At 41.9% G+C, this 23,309-nt stretch overlaps 1 protein-coding gene across 1 annotated transcript in view; it reads right to left on the bottom strand.

The window, feature by feature from the left end:
• GUSB (glucuronidase beta) overlaps nucleotides 1-23,309 on the bottom strand; it is a 79,914-nt gene that overhangs the window by 55,664 nt on the left and 941 nt on the right. The window contains exons 2-4 of the mRNA XM_063457261.1: nucleotides 11,773-11,961; nucleotides 8,483-8,664; nucleotides 5,507-5,649 (exon numbers count right to left, since the gene is read on the bottom strand). Coding sequence (XP_063313331.1) covers nucleotides 5,507-5,649; nucleotides 8,483-8,664; nucleotides 11,773-11,961 — 514 coding nt within the window. The remainder of the gene's footprint in view (nucleotides 1-5,506; nucleotides 5,650-8,482; nucleotides 8,665-11,772; nucleotides 11,962-23,309) is intronic.

Below are 23,309 nucleotides of genomic sequence, written 5' to 3'. Positions count from 1 at the left end.
CCGAGAGTAGCCTCAAAGACAATTCCGTAATGTGTGGCCATTCACAAAGAAAAATTTTAAACTAGATCCATGTTCCACATACTAGAGTATTTGGGAGCAGGTGGTCTAGACAGGCGTATCCCCCTCAAATGCGACAGACCAGAGGGTTCGTGGAGAAAGGAGAGAGCGTAAGCTCCTTGGAACGTCCAATTCTAAAGTAAGGCATCCACTGCCTCGCACTCTAGAACCAGAAGCCAGCTGAAATATCTCTGTAACAGACTGTTGGTCCGGGATGCAAATAGGTCCAACTGGAGCAGCTCCCGTAGAGGCCTCAGAGTGCAGAATATTGCGACGTTCAGTCTTCAGTCGCTGATGTCCCTCCAGTCTGCCGATTCCTGGTAAGTACTCTGCTCGTAGAGTGATGTTGCGGGTAGGCAGAATTGGTATATGCCTCCGTGAGGTCCCGGGATCGTGCTCCGCCCAAGCGGAATCCTAGGAATTGTATCACCTGAGAAGGTGTGAGAGCCGATTTCTCCTTCACAAGGAATCCCAGAGATTCCAGAATATACACTATGAATTCCAACTGCGAGCGCAGTCTGGAGATGGAATCACAAAAGATCAATAGGCCGTCCAAGTAGGCAAGACAACGGATACCTTGGGATCCTAGGGGAGTCATTACTGGTTTTAGAAGTCTGGTGAAGCACCATGGTGCCGAGCTGAGTCAGAATGGTAGGTATGTGAATTGGCAAGGATGGTCCTGCCAGAGGAACCCTTGGAAACGTCTGCTCTCCATCGTCATGGGCACGGAGAGATAGGCGTCCTTCAGATCTAGACGTGTGAACCAATCGTTGGCCATTAGGAGATTCCCGTAACAGATGAGTACCTTCCATTTTGAAATGGCGATATACTACAAAGTCAATAAAGTGACATAATTTGATGTCTGGGTGGTAGTCCCCTGTCTTTTCATGACCACGAATATATTGCAGAAGGATGATGGAGGAGGTATTTGGTGTATGGGACCTATGTGCAAGAAGCGACTGGTGGCGCGGCTTCTATGCCGACCGGTCCTGCCAAAAACACCCCTGCCAGGGTAAGAGCAAACACTTGTCTCAATGATGACTGGGCTTCGTTGAGTGTGGTGAAGAGATTCACATGCTGTAAGTTCAGTGATAAAAGGCTCACAATATAATAAACCATTGCCACTGGTCCTAGCTCTCTCTTCCCCAGATCCAAGAGCTTGTTAATTTTCAAAAGAGCCCATTCCCGCATATGGTTTGGATCCAGTGGTGTGTTGCGTGAGAGTGCTAGATCTGCATAGTATAGGTTCTTCGCCAGGGGATCCAACATGTCCAGGAGTCTACCCAAGCTCTGGGGTGACACCTACTTTATCAGAGAGGATCAGACAAGGGCATTCTGTGTGAAGGCGTGCACGTTCCTCCTTCTCCAAAGGCTTTCGTAGTCAAATGTCCATATTGTGGGAGATAGCCCGGAAGGCACAACTCGGGAGATCTCGGGTGTCATACTGCCCGTGGATCAAATAGGGGCAAGCCTTGGGTGTCAATCAACACGGTCAATCTTCATCGGTGTTCAGAAGATTGTTAAGCATTCCCCACATAGAAAGGGTAATCACAATGTATTCTTTGATGTAATGTGATTCAGTACCTATCATATCGTGCCAGTCTTCATCAGAGGTCGAGCCGTCTGCTCGCCATTCGTCCACTATCGCAATAGTAGGTGAATTCGGACAAGATCCTTGAGTGGAGCCTTCCCTTCAGACCTCCTGGTTATGGGGCTGGAGCCTTTCGGACTGGACGTGGGTACCCTGGAAGTCTCAGAGCCTCCTGCTCCATCCACATCTTGGTTGTTGGACAGGAGTCGTCCCGTGTTTTCAGGTGGGATGGTGCGCACTCTAGAGAGTGCCTTTCCCACTGACGATATTACTGCAGCATTTAATATTATTTAAATAGTCGTATGATTTAACCTATGAGCTTAACTTCTGTGTCTGGAAAAGTATTTGAAAGATTATTAAGGGATAATATTCAAGAATTCCTTGAGAAGAACATGGTTATCAGCAAAAATCAGCCAGGTTTGATGAAGCACAGGTCATGTCAAACTAACTTGATTGCATTGGGTTTTGCCAAGGGATTTGATACAGTTCCACACATTAGATTAGTGTTCAAACTCAAAGAAATCGGTTTAGATAAAAAAAGCTTGTTGTTAGGTAGAACATAGGCTTAAAAATAGAGTACAAAGAGTTGTCATTAATGGTAAAATTTTACGCTAAACAGAGGTGGCAAGCGGTGTCCCTCAGGGTTCTGTTCTGGGACCCCTTCTATTTTACATGTTTATAAATGATCTTGAAAAAAAGCATTGAAAGTCATGTTTCAGTTTTTGCAGATGATACAAAACGCTGTAAAGTAATACAATGTGAGCAAGATATTGCTTTGCTGCAGAGGGATTTAGATAGACTGGGGTACTGGGCACTCAAATGGCAGATTAAATTGAATGTTGAAAAATGCAAAGTTATGCACTTCGGCGTAAAGAATGCACAAGCAACATATACCCTTAATGGAAGCAAATTAGGGATAACACACGAAAAGGACTTGGGAATTGTCATAGACAACAAATTATGCAACAATGTACAATGTCAATCAGCAGTGGCTAAGGCCAGTACGGTATTGTCATGCATGAAAAAGGGTATTCATTCTCAGGATGAGTAATTTTGCCGCTTTATAAATCACTGGTAAGATCACATATAGAATATGCTGTGCAATTTTGGGCACTTGTTCTAAAGAAGGATATTATGGCACTAGAAAAAGTGCAAAGGCGGGCTACAAAATTAATAAAAGGAATGGAACATATCAGCTATAAAGAAAGGTTAACAAATGTAAACCTCTTTAGTTTAGAAAAAAGTCGCCTGAGAGGGGAAATGATAACATTATACAAATATATTAGGGGCCAGTACAAACCATTTTGTGGAAATCTATTTACAAACTGGCCTTTACATAGGACACGAGGTCATGCGTTTAGACTGGAAGAAAGAAGATTTCGTCTAAGGCAAAGGAAATTTTTTTTTTACTGTAAGAATAATAAGGATGTGGAATTCTCTGCAGAATATTCAAGGTTATAATTTTTCAATGTAGGGTAATAACTTCTTGATCCAAGGATAAATCTGACTGCCATTCTGTATATATACACACACACTGCATTCATTATATACACACACTGTAAATAAATATTCAATTAATATAATTTTTGGGGATATAATTTGATTTAGAAATTTACCAGTAGCTGCTGCATTTCCCACCCTAGTCTTATACTCGAGTCAATAAGTTTTCCAGTTTTTTGGGGTAAAATTAGGGGTCTCGACTTATATTCGGGTTGACTTATTCTCGAGTATATACAGTAAGTAAAGGCACTCCAGTACGTGGGGGGTCACCCCAGCAATAGGAAGGGGGTCACCCTCAATATAACGTAGCCATTGGTGGCTGGAAATTATGTCAGGAAGGCAGTTCTGGTAAGGTGTCATGGTACATATACAATTTTACTACGCAATTTAAGGAGGATTTAATTATATATATTATTAAATCCTCCTCAATTTGCGTAGTAGAGCATCTACTGGCTAGGGTGCATAGCGGGTCACCCAATCTGTAAGTGGGGGGGGGGGTGTTCACCCCTGTTAGAATTTGTGTGCCCAGAAAGGGTCTGTGTATATCTTGCCTGGGGGACACCCAGCAGTAAGGGGTCACCCCTGTTAATGTAGTGTTAATAACACCAATGGAAGCACATGCTTGAATGGGGGTCACCCCTATGATCGGTAATCCTCTTGGAATGTATTCAAGTTAAATAGATATATATATATTCCTTTAAAAAGGTTAAGTTCACTCTATTTGGTGCATATACAGAACCAGGTCTGAATCAATTATAAGCAGGCAGTATGTACATTACACACAGAGAGAACAGTAATGTAGAATCCATTTTTACCGTTTAGTGGATGTGTGAGAAAACTGATATGCAGCAGGCCAGATAGTGGGAATCACGACCTGGCTATCTAAAATGGCTGACATGAATCTCGCGGACCCGACGTTTGCGCGCAATTGCAGGCGTGGGCCGCAGTAGCGGCCCACCGGTTCAGTGATAATGCCCCAAGCTCCCCCCACCCGCAGTACCCCTCCTGCTGACCCCAGAAACCGCAAAAATCGTGGCAAAAATGCCGCGACGCGCGACAGTGTGGGAAGAGTGAAATGGCAGGAGAGCATAAAAGAACAGGTACCTGCCTGAGAGCAGGAGTCAGGACAGCAGGGAGATGTAAAAAAACGGGTAAAATAGAGAATGACTGACTGACTGAGGCAATAAGGCCAGGACAGGTTGCAGAGGGAGCAGGGGAATGATATAAAAACAATTATGATCAAATTCAATGCAGCATAAAACAATATAAAGATAAAGATAATTGAGCTGAGAACAAATTACTCTGACATGTGCCTATGCTGGAGCAGCACAGAAAGAGGGAGAGATACAGGGAGAGTGGCCTTTTATACCCTGCTGCAATTTTTTTTTTTCCTCACTAAAATTTATTGTTAAATCTGTGCTGCTGGAGTTTAGTAAAGAGAGTTTAGTGCAAAATACGCAGCCTCCTGTCGTGTTATAAAACTGAACATGTTTGTGGCATGATTTGTTTGGGTACAGAGGATCGTTCGCATACCGAGACATTTTTTTACTCTAAATCTGTGTTAGACTTCAGAATTGTTCGAGAAAGGGACCACTCGAGTTCCGTGGTTCCACTGTATATATCCAGGCCATCGTCCCGGTTTTGCACCCCTCCGTCACAGGTGCCTCATTCGGTGACATATTTTACCTTGACCTGCAGAGAGTACCAGGAGGAAGCATTTCCCAAGTGAGTGGATCAATCTTATAGGAGCAGGCATTCGGTAACTAGAGTAGGACCTGCCAAGAATAAGTTACATGGATGTTGTAGCAGGTTTATGCAGCCACCTAATTAGGGCCAATGGGCGCACATAAGTTCTTCCCCAGAGTCATTAGCCACTCTATGCATCATACGGATTGATAAAAAAATGTAACTTCCTTTTTGCTTTAATGGCTTATAATTAAGAGTTTTGCCATACATTTAAGTTTCCTAGGGAGTTTCTTAGGAATACCTGTCAAGTCAAAATGTTTTACTCAATAGTCCATTGCTTTGTCAAATTTGTCAATTGTTTGTAATGATTTCTGGCTCATTTTGGAATTTTTGGGGGTAAAAAAAAAAAAATGAACATGTGAATCTATATGACCTCAGACAGTTTTAAATATATTGCTTCATAACAAAATAAATAAAAAACAAAACAACTACAACAAAACACAAGACAGGGGAATGGAACACATATCACTTCATTGAGATTAAATGATCTAGCTGCTTAAAGAGTCCCTTTAAACAAGACGGTATGAAAGGGTCGGTGTATTTCCCCTTAAATTACCGGTCACAAATTAATATAAGCCAGGCTTGTACTAACTTCCACACACAGGGACCTACCTATGTCTCCTTGAATGTCTGTAATTACGGTGATGTCATCGATATAAATAGAAGGAGTTGTATACATAACCACAGGACGATGAATGCCAGCGTAGTTAAAGAAATCAAATTCTATATTCTGGACGAAATAACCTTTGGGATACCTGTGTTTTCGAGCATACACAAATGTATAAAGGATTATTCTTGTTCATTGGTAACACTCAATGCATGCATTTCCATAAATCTTACATGAAAGGTCAGTATAAAATATATACATTGATCTTGGCTATAGAAACCTCTTTTAAATGGCAATACCAGTATGGCTACGACTTCTTCACAATATTTCATTAGAGACTACCCATTCCCCTTTCAACTTGCTAGGAAGCAGTATTCTATCTAGATTATGTCATTTACAGGTCACTTCACTGGCCTTAAGAATAATTAGGGTTTCACACTACCAGCCCTTTCCCACACTCTTTATACCTTTTCTTTTCTGTGTTCTTTGACCATTTGCACCCACAGACACCTGGTGCCTAAATTGTAAACCAACTTCATTTTATCCATACTTCTCTATCTTTGTGAAATGTACTCTAACAGGATTATTCGCTAAAGTAAGAATTGCTGGGAATTTAAAGGGAATTTCAAATCTAAGGCCAAAATAGCCCAGCCGTAAACAGAACAGAGTTGGAGAATTGTTTTAATTTCGTTATTTAGGCCTACATTTTTTTTTTTTTTTTTAATTACCGTACTTTGAATTCCTGGCAATTCTCACTTCTGTTAATAAACCAGGAAGTAACATGTCCGGTTGTCTGATTGACAGCTGGAGGGGGATAACAATGTTTATTTATAAAATCTGCACTTTTTGTAAAATTAAAATAGAAGACACTCTTCACACAGAAAACACTTCAGCAAACTCAAATGCTTTAAGTGTCCCCTTAAACAATTTCATGCTTTTAAATGTTTGTATAAAGGTTTTATGCTTTCCGAAAGACACTAGACTGCACAGAGGCAATTCATGTAGAATATCTTGGTTATAATAAACACAGGATGTGATGGCACACTTTCACCAAATCATCATATGCTTACTTGCCCTGGTGCTCCACTAAAAGCAAAATATACACACACACAAACATCATAAACCAAGACAGTACGAACGGTTATTTTTGTTTTATATTTGCGGAAGTGGGAATTGCCAGGAATGCAAAGTGAATTTAAAAATTTTGGAAAATAGCCAATTGACAAAAATTCTCCAAGTTAGTTCTGTTTACAGTTTGGCTATTTTGGCCTTACATTTGAAATTCACTTTAGTGAGTAACCCTGTAAGTATTTATTTTACAAAGTTAGAGAAGTATAGATAAAATGCAGTCGGTTTATAAGGAAGTCACAGTTCTCGTACAAACTCCCAGAAAAAAGTAGAACATGTCGACTGGGCTCTGTCAAACAACACCTGTCAATTTCTTCCTGGAAAAGAAGCGTTTGCATTCAAAAGTTAATTATTTCCAAAGCTACAAAGGATTTGTGTGACCTCTCATCTTTAATTCTCTGTCCATATAAAGGCATACATGCCTACTGTTGCATAGTTATTACTACAATAGACTAATCTTCCATTATTAATTTTTTTATGGTCTGATACAGACAAGACATCTATTCCTGGCTCTAACGGATTCCCGATAACCTGCTCAACTCTGATTTCCTTTGATCCATCCTGATTCATCCAAACATTCTGCTTTAATTTAAACTGGACTTTGTTTTCTATTATTCCTTATTTGCTTTTGATCTAACCTGCCTGGACTTTACTAACCATACTATTAATTGCAACCCTGCTGGAAAACCCTGATCCACTTATCTGGTAACTTCTATACAAATCCTCCAAACTAAAAAGACACTGCCCACCTTAACTTAGAACCAACTGAATGCCATTATCCCTTTATTATGCTGTTTATTACTGTCTGATAATATTAGGTTTACTTGTAACCCATTAAACTTCTATTTCTTCTTCTACTACTACTCCATCATACTTACCTGTAATACTGTTTCTATGTTCTGCTTTCTCTATTTATATTATTCCTCTCTTTTTGTTACCTTTGTCTAAACCATGTCGAATAAGTCTCCTCTCTGACCTGCCCTGAAATCGTTACAGTGTGTGTGCCTGCTAGTGAGTGAGCTTGTGTTTGTGTGTGTGTATATGCCTGCTAGTGAGAGCTTGTGTGTGTGCGCCTGCTAGTGAGTGAGCTTGTCTGTGTATGCGCGGCTGCTAATGAGTGAGCGTGTGTGTATGTGCGCCGGCTAGTGCGTGAGCTTGTGTCTGTGTGCGCCTGCTAGTGAGTGAGCATGTGTGTGTGCGCCTGCTAATGAGTGAGCATGTGTGTGTGCTGGCTAGTGAGTAAGCTTGTGTGTGTGTGCGCCCATATGAAAACACTTGAAAATAGTGCTTCACTTGAACAAGAGAAACAAATAGGCAAGTCCCCTTAATAGCTCCTCTTGACACAAGTTACTTAACTTCATTCTGTTTGTAGGACAGTCTGTGCAACCTCTGGTTTACTAGAAAGGCTACAGAACCGAAGTGGTCCTGAGGGCTAAGGAACACCCAAGTCTGGAGGGAGTAAAGACCGATAACCTCATAAAGTTCATGCAGATCTTCATACCAGTAAATCCCACCCCAGGGAAAAAGCTGTATTACGTGAAATAGAGTCATTAGAAAATGACACAAAGTCAAGGAATATAGAGAGGTTCCGAGATCCCAAAGAGCAATGTCATGCATCTCACTCTGGGCATGGCCACAGACTATGTAGGGAGCCAAATTAAGAATTGGGTCAAATTTAAGATCAACACGGTATTTGGTCCTAATGGAGCATGCTATGCCTGTATCTGAGACAGCCTAGCTGCGCAAGAAAACAAAGTAAAGTGAAGGAAGATTCAGACCGTCTCAGCTTTTTGTTTGGAATTACAAAACATATATTACTCACAAATACACATTTCCTAAGCAGCAGTACTTACATAGAAGAGTCTGACATAAACTGGATGGACCCTGGTGGTAAAGTATGTGGTGTTAATGTGTTGTTGACAGCTATTGTGATCCGGCAGGAAGAATCGGCACTGCTTTTCAAAAGACTGGTTATATTGGCTTCAAATGGCAGATGACCACCTTCATGCTGTGTCACCAGGACTCCATTAACCCACTGCAAACAACAATTTTATTGAGAATGTATGCAGAAATTAGCATCTTATATCCATGTGCTACAAAAAGAAAAAACATATACACACACACACTACAGTATCTCACAAAAGTGAGTACACCCCTCACATTTTTGTAAATATTGTATTATATCTTTTCATGTGACAACACTGAAGAAATGACACTCTGCTACAATGTAAAGAAGTGTACAGCCTGTATAACAGTGTAAATTTAATGTCCCCTCAAAATAACTTAACACACAGTCATTAATGTCTAAACCGTTGGCAACAAAAGAGAGTACACCCCTAAGTGGAAATGTCCAAATTGGGCCAAAAGTATCAATATTTTGTGTGGCCACCATTATTTTCCAGCATTACCTTAATCCTCATGGGCATGGAGTTCACCAGAGCTTCACAGGTTGCCACTGGAGTCCTCTTCCACAACGACATCACAGGGCTGGTGGATGTAAGAGACTTTGCGCTCCCCCACCTTCTGTTTGAGGATGCCCCACAGATATTCAATAGGGTTTAGGTGTCAGGATTACAAGTTGATCCAGCACGCAGAATTATATCACATCGAGGACTAAGGATAACGTATAACCGGACCTTAGAATGGCCGGACTTAACGTATCCAATAATAGTCAAAATACTTGCTGAGGTCAGGGAAACAGAGCGAGACACAACGATGAGGGAAAGCCAAAAGTCAAGGATACCAGAAATCAGGGACGTCAAAACGAAGCCAAAGTCAAATACCAGAAATACTACGATCAGGAACACTCTCTCGGATAACCAGCTAAGGGAAACCACGACAGGGCACTGATCAAAAGGTAAAATGGGTTTAAATAACCCTCCTAAAGCTGCAGTTGGCTGTAAGTGGCCTTTGACCCCAAAACGTGCATGCACGTCTATGACGTGATGTTGCACGCATGTAAGCACCATCTTTGACATGGGCGAAGGCTATTTCCCTATTTAAAAACAGAACCGCAGTGGCCAGTGTCTGTAGTAATGCCGCACACGCTGGGGACCGGGATGGAAGGAGGTCGGGCTTTGATCTGCCGCGGGTAAGATAATATTTTGTTACTTCGGTCAGCGTGACCACTGTGTTTCTGTGCGGCCACACCGACAGAAACCTGCGGCACCGTGACATTAGGTCTGGAGACATGTTTGGCCAGTCCATCACCTTTACCTTCAGCTTCTTTAGCAAGGCAGTGGTTGTCTTGGAGATGTTTGGGGTCGTTATCATGTTGGAATACTGCCCTGCGGGCAGCCTCCGAAGGGAGGGGATCATGCTCTGCTTCAGTATGTCACAGTACATGTTGGCATTCATGGTTTTCTTTAATGAACTCTAGCTCCCCAGTGCCGGTAGCACTTGTCTTTGCACTCCTCACCTGGTTGCCGCCACACACGCTTGACACCATCTGAAACAAATACGTTTATCTTGGTCTCATCAGACCACAGGGCATGGTTCTAGTAATCCATGTCCTTAGTCTGCTTGTCTTCAACAAACTGTTAGTGGGCTTTCTTGTGCATCATCTTTAGAAAAGGCTTCCTTCTGGGACAACAGCCAACCAATTTGATGCAGTGTGCGGCATATGGTCTGAGCACTGACAGGCTGCCCCCACCACCCCATTAACCTCTGCAGCAATGCTGGCAGCACTCATACGTCTATTTCCCAAAAACAACCTCAGGATATGACGTTAAGATAGTGCATTCAACTTCTTTGGTCGACCATGCCGAAGCCTGTTCTGAGTGGAACCTGTCCTGTGAAACCACTGTATGGTCTTGCCAACCGTGCTGCAGCTCAGTTTCAGGGTCTTGGCAATCTTTTTATTGCCTAGGCCATCTTTATGTAGAGCAACAATTCTTTTTTTCAGATCCTCAGAGTTTTTTTGCCATGAGGGGCCATGTTGAACTTCCAGTGACCAGTATGAGAGCGATACCACCAAATTTAACACACCTGCTCCCCATTCACACATGAGACCTTGTAACACTAACAAGTCACATGACACCGGAGAGGTAAAATGGCTAATTGGGCCTAATTTGGACATTTCCACTTAGGGGTGTACTCACTTTTGTTGCCAACGGTTTAGACATTAATGGCTGTGTGTTGAGTTATTTTGAGGGGACAGCAAATTTACACTGTTATATGGGCTGTGCACTTACTACTTTACATTGTAGCAGAGTGTCATTTCTTCAGTGTGGTCACATGAAAAGATTTATAAAAATGGAGGACAAAAATAGAAATGGGTGGTAAATATATCAATATATTTTAATACAATACTGCACATCCGGTCTATCTTTTCTTGTTTTATATCTCTGGAGGAACATCTTTGAGCAAGGGGTGTGTTGCTGCCAAAGAGCAAAAATGATTATCTTACGGAGCCAATATTACATAGGCTCCAGTCCATGTGAGTGGTTCTAGTTACTTACTCTTACCACCCATTCCTACTTGAAACCATCTGCACTATATATTTTTCTGTTTTTCTCTTTTTATATGTGTCCCCAAGTGTGTTATTGTATTAATGGGGTAAGTGTACGCCTCTACTATTTTATATTTACATTTATATAGTGCTCCACTTGCTGGTATATAGTCTATATCTATACCGTTGTTTTCAGTATTTGTGATTGACTGTGGAAAAAGGGTATTCCACTTTTCGTGTTGAGCTGCTTTTCTGTCCAGGCACCATATAGTATCACTCACTATCCCTGCAAAGCGATAGTTGTTTTTTGTTAAAAAAGTACAAAAGTATTGGGACATCTGACCTTTACACCTCAATTACAATTGTTTATATAGTGCCAACATATTCCAAAGCATTGTACAACAGGCAAAACAGGACAATTAAGTTCTAACAAAACACATTTACAAATGGGCACAGTAAGTTTAGAGGAAGCCCAGATGAGCTTATTTCACTTCACCAATTCCATTATTCCACATTAACAACTCCATACGCTGCCGTATGCATTTCAAATACTGCTGCATGTTTTCTTCTCTGCTCATTCCCAAGCTCTCCTGTAAAAATGCAATTGGCTTTCAAAACACCAACTTCCGCTATACATCGGTGCCCTTACCAAGCCTTCCTCCAACACTAGATATACACTTTCTTTATACTTACAACTATGGAGAAATAATGGGCACTGCCAACACGAAGCACAATTCTTGATGATGATTTGTCTTCTACCCACCGACTTGGGAAAATAACATCTTTCTCATACCAAACCCACCCAACAAAGTCTCTTAAAGTGATGTCTTGAGTGATATCGTTATAACTGGCTGGCACGGGCATATCGATCACAGGACCAGTCTGTAAGGAAAAGAAAATAAATCTCCATTAAATTTTTAAATTAAAGTACTGAATGAGAATACAATAAATTAAAGATATCTTCACGATCATTGTGTGCAATTTGAACTGATTTAAAGTACCATTTAAACAGAATAAAAATAAAAAAAAAAACTTATATATATATATATATATATATATGTTCATGGTGTAAAAGACATAAATAAATATCTGAACTACTAGGAAGTATTTCTCATGATCAGGGGGAAACAAAACCAAAAAATAAATAAAATAAAAAAAACTGTATAGAGAAGGGAGAATCCATTGCATCCTTCTACGAACTGAATTTGATCCCAGCAACTAATGAAGGTGCCCAAAATCTACTGTGTGTCTTAAATGCATCCAGTGCTACATATATTTGTTAGTAAAACACACAGTATAGAGAGCGCAAGATGAAGATAATGTAGTGAACTTTCTAGGACAATGCCCCAAACTCAATTGTCCACAAGAATAAATAGCTGCTAAATACAATAAAAACCTTCCCAAGTTTTAAAACATCCTATAGGACAAAAATTAAAACAAATCATATATCATCGCTTAGCGAATATACCCCTATTTTTAACATAGGGCTCAGCACAGAAAATATCTATTAATAAAGAGTTTTAATCCCAGTCTAATTTGAGGGCACTTTCAAAAATCCACAGGGATAAGTTGCTGCAACAGTAGTATGTATGTCAAATCTGTGTCTTTGTACGTAGCCAAACCTTAAAATAGAAAAGATACTGACATAGCGTAAAAATGTAACAACTTTATTTCCCATATAAAAAAAAACCCATAGGAGAAACTCTTACAATAAAATATTGTGAAGCTTATCTCTAAGACTCACAGTAAAAGCAAGGTTCAAACAGAGTGTCAATGGAAGAGTTGAATGTTACCGCTCCGTGGATGCTGATTGTTCAGAACCGGTCCTGTGCACTAAGATCGGTCCTCTCCAGGAGCGCCGGCTTCCAGATACTGCGGTTATCGTTACAAATTCAAAAGTCCCGCCAAAAAACACGATCTACGCGTTTCGCTCATTAGATTGCGCTTTTTCAAGATGAGGTGTTGAGGGGGACAGTAGGTATATATAAGTACCTTTTAATTGACAAATCAATTAATCTTTGTTAAGAATCTTGTAATTCCGTAATAAAACTTTTATAGTAACTTTTGAACGTTTTCTTAAACAGGTTCTATATTCCTACAAATACATATAGACAATAGTATTACTCCTAAATAAATTTCTACTTGAATGTATATTAAAATACAATCAATTACTTCACTTGATTACAAACAAGCAGTCTTATCATGTCTAGTGAGAGTGTGCCATTTTAGTCTGTTCTGTAGTAAGACAAATCTTTTTCTGCTCACTATTGCATACTGATTAAACATTAAGTAAAATAATTTCACATTTCATATTTAACAAATATTAAACATATATCAAAAAATAAAAATGTGGACTATACTATTCCTTGTATAAAAATAAAAGGTGATAATAAGATCCATCTAATAATGTACATGTATAACTGTATGTACGAATGACACATTCCATTATATTATAATTAAAAAACAGACAGCTTTTGTATGGCAAGGTAGGACATCAAAGGCTTTGATTTTTTACATGAGAATGAGAGTTGTAAGAAATAGTGTCCATACACTGTGATAAGAACGAAAATTTAATTGTGATTATAGAATAATATCAGAGTGATTACCGTATTTATCGGCGTATAACACGCACCTTTTCTCCCTGAAAATAGGGGGGAAATGATGGGTGCGTGTTATACGCCGATATCCCATATTTACTTACCTGTCTTGAAGCGTGGGCCGGTGTTCAGCGCGCACCGCGGTACTGGAACTTCAATTTCAGGTTCCGGTTTCCGGCGGGACTGAAAGGAAGTGTTGCACACTTCCTTTCAGTCCCGCCGGAAACCGGAACCTGAAATTGAAGTTCCAGTACCGCGGTGCGCGCTGTGAAGCCGGCCCACACTTCAAGACAGGTGAGTAAATATGGGACAAGAGGGAAAGTGCACTAGGGGACACTATGGGAGGGGGGGGGGAGAATACTATGGAAAGGGGGGGGAACGCTATGGGATGAGGGGGGGAACACTATGGGAGGGGGGGGAAGAATACTATGGAAAGGGGGGGGGAACACTATGGGAGGGGGTAGAGAATACTATGGGAGGGGGGGAACACTATGGGAGGGGGGGAAGAATACTATGGGAGGGGGGGAAGAATACTATGGGAGGGGGGGGGAACACTATGGGAGGGGGGGAAGAATACTATGGAAAGAGGGGGGAAACACTATGGGAGGGGGTAGAGAATACTATGGGAGGGAACACTATGGGGGGGAAGAATACTATGGAAAGGGGGGGGAACACTATGGGATGAGGGGGGGGGAACACTATGGGATGAGGGGGGGGAACACTATGGGATGAGGGGGGGGAACACTATGGGATGAGGGGGGGGGAACACTATGGGAGGGGGTAGAGAATACTATGGGAGGGAGGGGAACACTATGGGAGGGAGGGGAAGAATACTATGGAAAAGTTTTATTACGGAATTACAAGATTCTTAACAAAGATTAATTGATTTGTCAATTAAAAGGTACTTATATATACCTACTGTCCCCCTCAACACCTCATCTTGAAAAAGCTCAATCTAATGAGCGAAACACGTAGATCGTGTTTTTTGGCGGGACTTTTGAATTTGTAACGATAACAGCAGTATCTGGAAGCCGGCGCTCCTGGAGAGGACCGATCTTAGTGCACAGGACCGGTTCTGAACAATCAGCATCCACGGAGCGTTAACATTCAACTCTTCCATTGACACTCTGTTTGAACCTTGCTTTTACTGTGAATCTTAGAGATAAGCTTCACAATATTTTATTGTAAGAGTTTTTCCTATAGGGTTTTTTATGGGAAATAAAGTTGTAACATTTTTACGCTATGTCAGTATCTTTTCTATTTTAAGGTTTGGCTACGTACAAAGACACAGATTTGACATACATACTACTGTTGCAGCAACTTATCCCTGCGGACTTTTGAAAGTGCCCTCAAATAAGACTGGGATTAAAACTCTTTATTAATAGATATTTTCTGTGCTGAGCCCTATGTTAAAAATAGGGGTATATTCGCTAAGCGCTGATATATGATTTGTTTTAATATATTTGTTAGTGCTTGATAAGTAGATTATCATCCTAATAATGTAGGAAATGCAATGTCCTAAGCAAAGTCTCCCTTTGTCATGTTAACAAAACTGTGGATAAAACTATGTTGCTATTACGCAAATGCTCAGTTATGGTCCATAAATGCTTACACAGCAAAGTACAAGGAAGTCATTAGTCTGACTAGCCACTTCTGTAGTAAACTGGGACTAAAGGAAAAGGAAGAAACTATAACAGGAAGCATGATTTGTTTCCTGCTTTTCCCTCTAGAAGTGATTCTGTATGAAAGAAAAATTAGTTTTCTTACCCTTTTTTTGGAATAGTTTCCTTTTTAAACCTTTACTCTCACTTTCAGAGTACATTAAATAAACTTTTATAACATAATAAACTGTAAATACCTAACTGTCACTTAAAGGGACACTATAATCACCAGAACAAATACAGCTTATTGGATTTGTTCTGGTGAGTAGAATTCAGAGAAAATGCAGGGTTTACATTACAACCTAGTGATAACTGAACTAGCCACTTCTCAGATTGCCACTAGAGATGCTCCCTGGGGCAGTGCTGCCATTCAGTGTCTCCTCCCTCTCTGCATGGACACACTGAACTTTACTCATAGAGATTCATTGATTCAATTTATCTCTATGAGGAGATGCTGATTGGCCAGGGCTGCGTTTGACTTGTGCTGGCTCTGCCCCTGGTCTGCCTCCTTGTCAGTCTCAGCCAATCCTATGGGGAAGCATTGTGATTGGCTCAGTTCAACAATTCATTATGTCAGCCAAGCAGGCAGATCATGGGTAGAGCCAGCAACAGCAGACTTGAACAAAAGGTAAGATTATACTATATTTAGGGAGGGCAAGATGGTGTTTTTGACACTACAAGGTCAGAAATACACGTTTGTGTTCCTGACCCATAGTGTTCCTTTGAATGAACACTATAGTGTTAGGAATACAAAGCTGCATTCCTAACACTATTTGGTGTCCCTCTTCCTCTGTGGCAACCCTCTTGCAGCAATGAATGATTTGAAAAAAACAACGAAGAATTAAAAAAAACAAAAAAACAACCACTTTACACACTCACCTTATTCCAGTGCCAAGGCTCCTTTGTGCTGGCTCTGTCTCGCAAGGAGGAAAACTTAATGTGCAAGTGCCATACACGCATTAATCCAGGGCCGGACTGGGAATGAAAACCAGCCCTGGAAATAATTGCATAATCAGCCCAACTGCATACAATTTAATACACTATCTCCCTCCCTCCAATTCAATACACGCCCCCCCCCCAATTTAATACAATGCCCTCTCCTCCCCACAATTTAATACACTGCCCCCTCCTCCCTATTCAATACTGTCCCCCTTCCCTCCCCCCAAATTTAATACACTGCCCCCTCCCCGCAATTTAATATACTACAGCTCATCTTCCCCTACCTCAAGATGAGCTGTCCACCAGTTCCAGTCTGGCCTGCAGAATCTCTTCTCTGCTCAAGCAGGTACTGCGAGCAGGAAAGAAGGAGGAGTGAATGGCTGGCCTGGTCTGCAGATAGCCAGCCACTCCGCTCATTAAAGCGCCGCCGCGTATGACATCATACGTGGTTCATATCTGGCGGCTGGCGTGGACATATACTTTATGCTCTCGCGGCCGCTCACAAAAGCATGCCATTGGCTGCAGCACACGGGAGTGCAGACTGTCTTGAGGCTGATCAAAGCACACAGTATGCCAGTCCTCATGCAAAACGTGAAGACATCAAGCGTATTTTCACAGAGTTCAAACTCCATGAAACAGCAAGAAGAGCCTCTAGAGACCGTTTTAACATTACAGTTAAAGGGACTCTCCAGTGCCAGGAAAACATATCCGTTTTGCTGGCACTGTAGGAGCCTGCAGTGCCCCTCTCCCTCCCACACCCCGTCCCATGTTGCTGAAGGGGTTAAAACCTCTTCAGACACTTACCTGAATCAAGCGCCAATGTCCCTTGGCGCTGGGTCAGGCTCCGCCAACGCTCCTACCCCACCAACGTCAGCTGGCGGTGGAGACCTAATGCGCGTGCGCGGCAGTGGCGGTCCTCATGCATAGCGTGAGGACATCCAGCATCATTTAAAAAATGTTCGTGTTCTAAGAACACGGAACTCCCTCTATTGGCTGTCTGATAGACAGCCACTAGAGTAGGACTTAACCCTGCAAAGCAATTATTGCAGTTTATAAAAACTGCAATAATTACACTTGCAGGGTTAAGGGTAGTGGGAGTTGGCACCCATACCACTCCAATGGGCAGAAGTGGTCTGGGTGCCTGGACTTTAAGGGGACAGGGACACTACACCCAGCTGAAATGGTCTGGTTGCCTATAGTGCCCCTTTCATTTAAAGATCTCATTTCTCAGAAGCGGACACAAAGCATTGTGCTACCATACTCCTAATACAATTATATTTTATAGCCGTCAAAAAGGCGAGCCTTTATAAAATTAGTATTGTTTTCAATACAAAAAAATACAAAAACAAGGAAATTGTGATGTGTTCTCAGCAAAACACACCTTTTATTTTAGAAAAACTCAAGTTATATTTAGTCTTAAAAATAAAACAGGACATTTAAAAACAGCCGTGTTGTGTGTTATTTTAAAAGTTCATTACTCTCATAATTCATCTTTTCTTCAAGAATGCAGTGATCTTTAGCTTGCTTTGGTCAAAAAACATTTATTTAAGACCATGCACAATCTGAAGGTCTGAAATGCTTCCAGAATTTATTTTTTAGTTCCCTTATTCGAACGCATCATCATTTCAGGATTCATAAACCTTCACTGGAGGTTTGACTTTCTCTGTAGTGTTTGGTTCAGGTAAGTTGTGCTTCTGATCACAGAGGGCTTAAAGTGACCCAGTTCCTTCCCAGGATCATCCGCCATTATGGTAGCTTATCCCTTATATTTAACAAATATGTATTTAGGAAGTGTGAAAAATAAAATTAAATGTAGAAATCCACACCTCTATTTTGCAAGGGAGTAGTTTCCTTTTGGCTCCCTGTCACCATTGTTCTACAATCTGCAGCTGGGTGCCTCCATCTAGGCTTCCTGTCAAATCACTGCACTTGGCAATCGGAATAGAGAAAGCATAGAGAGAAGAGAAGAAATTAAAGCAAAAAAACAATAGCATTAGGAATACAAACACTATAATTTTAATCTATCTATATAGTGTTCCATTTCACAGGAAATAGCAAATCAAAGGCTTCTCAATGAGAAGAGCTAACTCCGTGCACCAGAGTGCCCAAGCAGCATACTGGTATGAGCGATGCAAAGGGGAAGTCAGGTGCGCTTGCCACTTCCTAAAAGGAAGCTAGAGGACCCCCCCCCCCCCCCCCCCAGTTGTTTGATGACAGCCAGGGGGAATTTAATTATTTAGAAAAGTAAATATTTCCAAAAGAAAAAAAAACTAATTATTCTCACTTATAAAGCTCAACACACCCATAAAGCACTTCAGCAAGTTGGAGTGGTCCTTTAACTCTGCTTTTATTTTCAGTTGTTTCTGCCTTTTGATTCTTTTGTAGTATACCCGTCAATTTTGAATGCATGGCATTTTTCCTGAAACACAACGGATTTATCAGTTGGTCACTTCTTCTACCAGAAAAGTGTTCTGTTTCACTTTCAGCCACTATAAAAAGTGAAAATCTGATGGATTGTTTATTTATTTATTTTTTTAATGTGTACTTTCACTTTTTTTTTTAAATGGTGAAATTTGGGCAAAAAATAAACAAAAATTGACGTGGCCTATCAAGCCCGAAACGATCATCTGGGGTTTCTGTTTCTGCTGGCCTGCATTTCGGATCCTGTCCGCCTTTTTGGGTTGAATTAGTCTGATATGCAAATAGCCTAGGGTCTCTTTGTAATGGAACAAGATGACCCACCGAAAGGCAGGCTATGTGAGCTGTTGTCTGTTCTCAGTATACCTCTTGCCCCTTGTTTTTTTGCTCTCTTAAAGTTTAAATGGTTATACAGACATGAACCTGGCGCCTAGAGGGATATTGGCTATACCCAGCAGTGGAACCACCAATGGTGCAGCTGCACCAGGACCCCTCATGCTTTGGGGACCCATTGGTTGCCCATGCACTTAGGGCCACCTGATAGATATAGCTGAACAGGGGCCTGGTAAAGCACCATGGCCCTGTAAGAGAACAAGCAAGCCCCTGTAGTATTGTCAATGCCAGGAGAAAGTGACAACTGATAACTACCTCCCAGTTATAAATGGAGAGCCAGTGTGGGACGTTACAATGTGGCAGGACTTATTGTCTACCCCCCCAACCGCCACCCATGGGCGGTGGCCCAAGTGAAAATGGTGGGGGGGAGGACCTATTGTCCCTACCACCCATGGGTGACGGGTGGGGGCTAAAGGTAGACATTTTTTTCAGCCCAAAAATTTCTACAAATAAAAAAATAAAAAAAAAATCCAGACGTTAAAAAAAGAATCCATTTTCACACAGCGAGGACACTGCACAGACTGAGCTCTGCAGGGCGAGAAAGCCTTATAAAGCCTTCCCACGCCCTGAAATTTGACTCAAAGCGCTCTGATTGGTTGGTTCAAGGTAAATCTTGAGCCTTGCAGGTAACCAATCAGTCAAATTGCATGGTGTGGGAAGAAAGCCTTTTCCCGCCCTGCGGAGCTCAGTTTGCACGGTGCCCTCACTGCTGGAAGATTGATTTTTTTTTTCCCTCTGCGTTTTTCATTTTTGCGCTCAGGCTTTTAGATTCCCTCCTATTGTAACTTAAGAGCCCCCACCAGCTGCACATGGGTGAGGTCCGGGGGTGGACAATAGGTTGTCCCCCCATTGTAGGTTAGGGTCCCTAACCACTGCGCATGGGTGTGGTGGACAACAGGACTCACCTATTGTAACTTAAGGGTCCCCACTTGCCGCTCATGGGTGGGAGCAGGGAGGGGACAGTACAGTAGGTCCTCCCCCCCCCCCATTGTATCTTTGGGTCCTGAACCTCCGCTCATGGGTGGCAGAGGGAGGACACTAGGTCCCACGTTTAGTTTAGTGGCCTCCACTCTTGGTGCAAGAGTGGGGGCTTGGTGGGGTGACACTTCCAACCCCCCGTTAATTATTTTTATAGTGCACCACTAAGGGGCACTTTATTAAAGCAGTGGGGGTTGTTTTATTACAACAGTGAGGAAAAGTACGTTTGGCATGACAGTGCCGCTTTAATACCTCCGAGCTACATAAATCTATCTACATCACAATGACATCTAGTGGAGAAATGTTAAAGTACACATTTCTTGGCATCTTTATATCCAATACGCCTTTCAAATAACAGAGGCATCTGAAAAGCATGTATTATTATTTATAAAGGGTCAACAAATTCCGCAGCGCTGTATAATGTACAAGTCCCAACTAGAGGACAAGTGCCATAGACTAACACAATACAAGATACCACAGTATATTCTGGCGGTACAGTAACTTTCAGTGATCGGTTAAACATGCTCAATAGTTCAAACTACATAGACTAAATGAGAAGCTTCTGATTGGTCAATTGGCTTTCTTAACTAGGGAACGTTCAATCAAGACTGTTGCTGTTCAAGAGGGTCTACGAACATTTCTTGAGTCTAACATAAGTAAAGATAAGCTGGAAGAACCTGAAAATGTTCTGAACACATATAGCACGCAACAATGTTATTCTACATTCAAATTTATTTCAAGAATAAAATGACAGTTTTCCTATCAAAAAAATAAAATAAAAACTTGATTCTTGGATTGCACAAAAAAAAAAAAAAAAGGAAATTTGAAACAGAGTTTTGTTTGTTTGATCTTACAGATTGGTTGTTTTGCATATTTTAACCCCTTAAGGACATATGACATGTGTGACATGTCATGATTCCCTTTTATTCCAGAAGTTTGGTCCTTAAGGGGTTAATGCATTATCTCTTTACAATGCACTAAATCAAGGGTAGGCAACCTTCAGCACTCCAGATGTGGACTACATCTCCACTGATGCTTTGCCAGTACTATGGGTGTAAGAGCATTATGAGAGATGTAGAACACATCATCTGGAGAGCTGAAGGTTGCATACCCATTCACTGAATAAAATAATGGGTCAAATCCAGTGCACTGGCTGAGAGTATCAGCCAATAGACAATGAGCTAAGCCCTGCAGGGTCAGTTCACTAGATGATAGCATCCCATAGAGAGAAGGAGCAGTGCCTGGTGAATCCCAGATAAGAAGCTAAACAGTTAGCAAATTGCTAACCTACTTCATGCATCACAGATGTCCCTATATAGGAGTACAAGACCCTCTTATGGCTCAAAATCCCGATGTCACTCTTTTCTACCTTAATGTCCCTTTTCTAGTAGCTCCAATAAATGTGTTTAGAAAGCAGTTTGTCTAAATAAGATACATTGTTCTAAATTGCATTTTAATTTCATAAACTGTTAATGAGCCATCAAAAAGATAATCCATATGGGGGGGGGGCGGAGCGAACAGCAATACTAGCAAGACGCACATCACTGCAGCTCCGAGCAAAACGGCACCAAAAAGGCAAAAACAAAAACAAATCACAACTAAAAAACAGAATCCTCCACAGCCAGAGACTCCCCACCTACCATGGGGACATAAAAATAAGAAAAGCAAGCCAGACCCACCTCCATCCACGGCCGATATTGGCGATTTGCTGTGGAGGCCGCACTCCTCACAGGCCTGTCATGGCGCCACTATCGGATGCCCCTTCACGCACTACTAGTGAAGAATCCCTATACGGCGGGACGCCCTTTGAGGCCCAGCTCCCAAACAAGGCGCAGCAATCACCGCAGAAACAACCAGTCAAGCCTCCGGTCACAGAGGAATCTGTTCAGGAAGGAGGTAAACAGGTTCGCGGCCCGTCTCCACAACTCAGAGCGCACAACAGAAGCACACGAGACCCGAATTGAGACCCTGGAGCAGTCGTTGGCCAAACTCCAACACTCACAAGCACGCTCCGATAAACACATGGCAGCTCTCGAGGACAAGCGGAGATGGAAAAATATCAAGGTCCGCAGCCTACCCGATACCATGGAGATGGCAGAGTTCCCACACTTCATCCACAGACTGCTTACCAAGCTCTTCTCTGCCAAACAAGCAAAGGCTATGACACTAGACAGATGGCACCGTATAACGGGACCCGCTACAGGAATACAACGACCAAACAGACATAATCCTCCAGTTCCAACAGGGGTAAGATCGCACAGCCTTTTTGGCGGCAGTCCGCCACATAACACCATTACGATTGAGGATCAAGATCTCTCCTTCTACCCGGATTTATCTAAGGCCATCATGGAATGGCGAAGATCCCTGCGTCCACTAACTCAGGCACTAGCGGCAAGCAACACACCATACAAATGGGGTGCACCTCGCTGCCTACTCATAACCCAGGAAACGGGAACAGTGAAAGTCCAGGAGGCCTCTTAAATACGGAGCATCCTGCTCCAAATGGGAGTAACCGCGACAGCTGCTGAGACCGCAACCCAGTCGACACCGACATCCTGGGACCCAGAGAGGGTCACGCCATTCATACCAGCAGCCCACAGAGGGAGTCCTGCAACTAAGCCGGTGCGCTGAAGACGCAGAAGACCTCCCAGCGGTTTACAAACCGCACAGGACTTAAAAGTTTTTGCTTTGTTTCTAGTTATTATGACCTATAGCTCCGAGCAAGTGAATGGGCTTTAACAATGCCTGACAGGCACCCTTCACAGTCACAAATGCGAATATCCCCTAACATCCTCATCCTCTCTCCCCTCCCCCCCCCACACACTAGGCCCTTCCAAGCAACCTTCTCTGACATGCATCGCATCCTCAATTTCAAAGGGCATAAGAAGCAACACTTTTTTTTTTACTACACTCATCCCTGTACCAACTATACTACTACAAAATATATAAAATGTGCTACCCTACAGTCACAATGTTACCTGTTATGTTCATTAACATATATTTTATTGCTGTTATAACTGCACGTCAAAAATAAAGAATTTAAATAATAATAATAATAATAAAAAAAAAAAATCCTAGAACAGCCATGCCTCTACCACACTCCTAAAATTAAAAAGTTTCCCTCTTTGTCCATTTGAAATGTTGGGAGGGTGCTCTGGGCACCATAATCACTACAGCATGCGGTAGTGGTTATGGTGCTCGGAATGTGCCTTTAAAAATAGGTATTAATGTAGAATACTGGAGT

Source organism: Pelobates fuscus, chromosome 1, assembly GCF_036172605.1.
Source record: "Pelobates fuscus isolate aPelFus1 chromosome 1, aPelFus1.pri, whole genome shotgun sequence".
Classification (NCBI taxonomy): domain Eukaryota; kingdom Metazoa; phylum Chordata; class Amphibia; order Anura; family Pelobatidae; genus Pelobates; species Pelobates fuscus.
The sequence above is the reverse complement of the archived record's forward strand: the minus strand, read 5'-3'. Positions and strand labels throughout refer to the sequence as shown.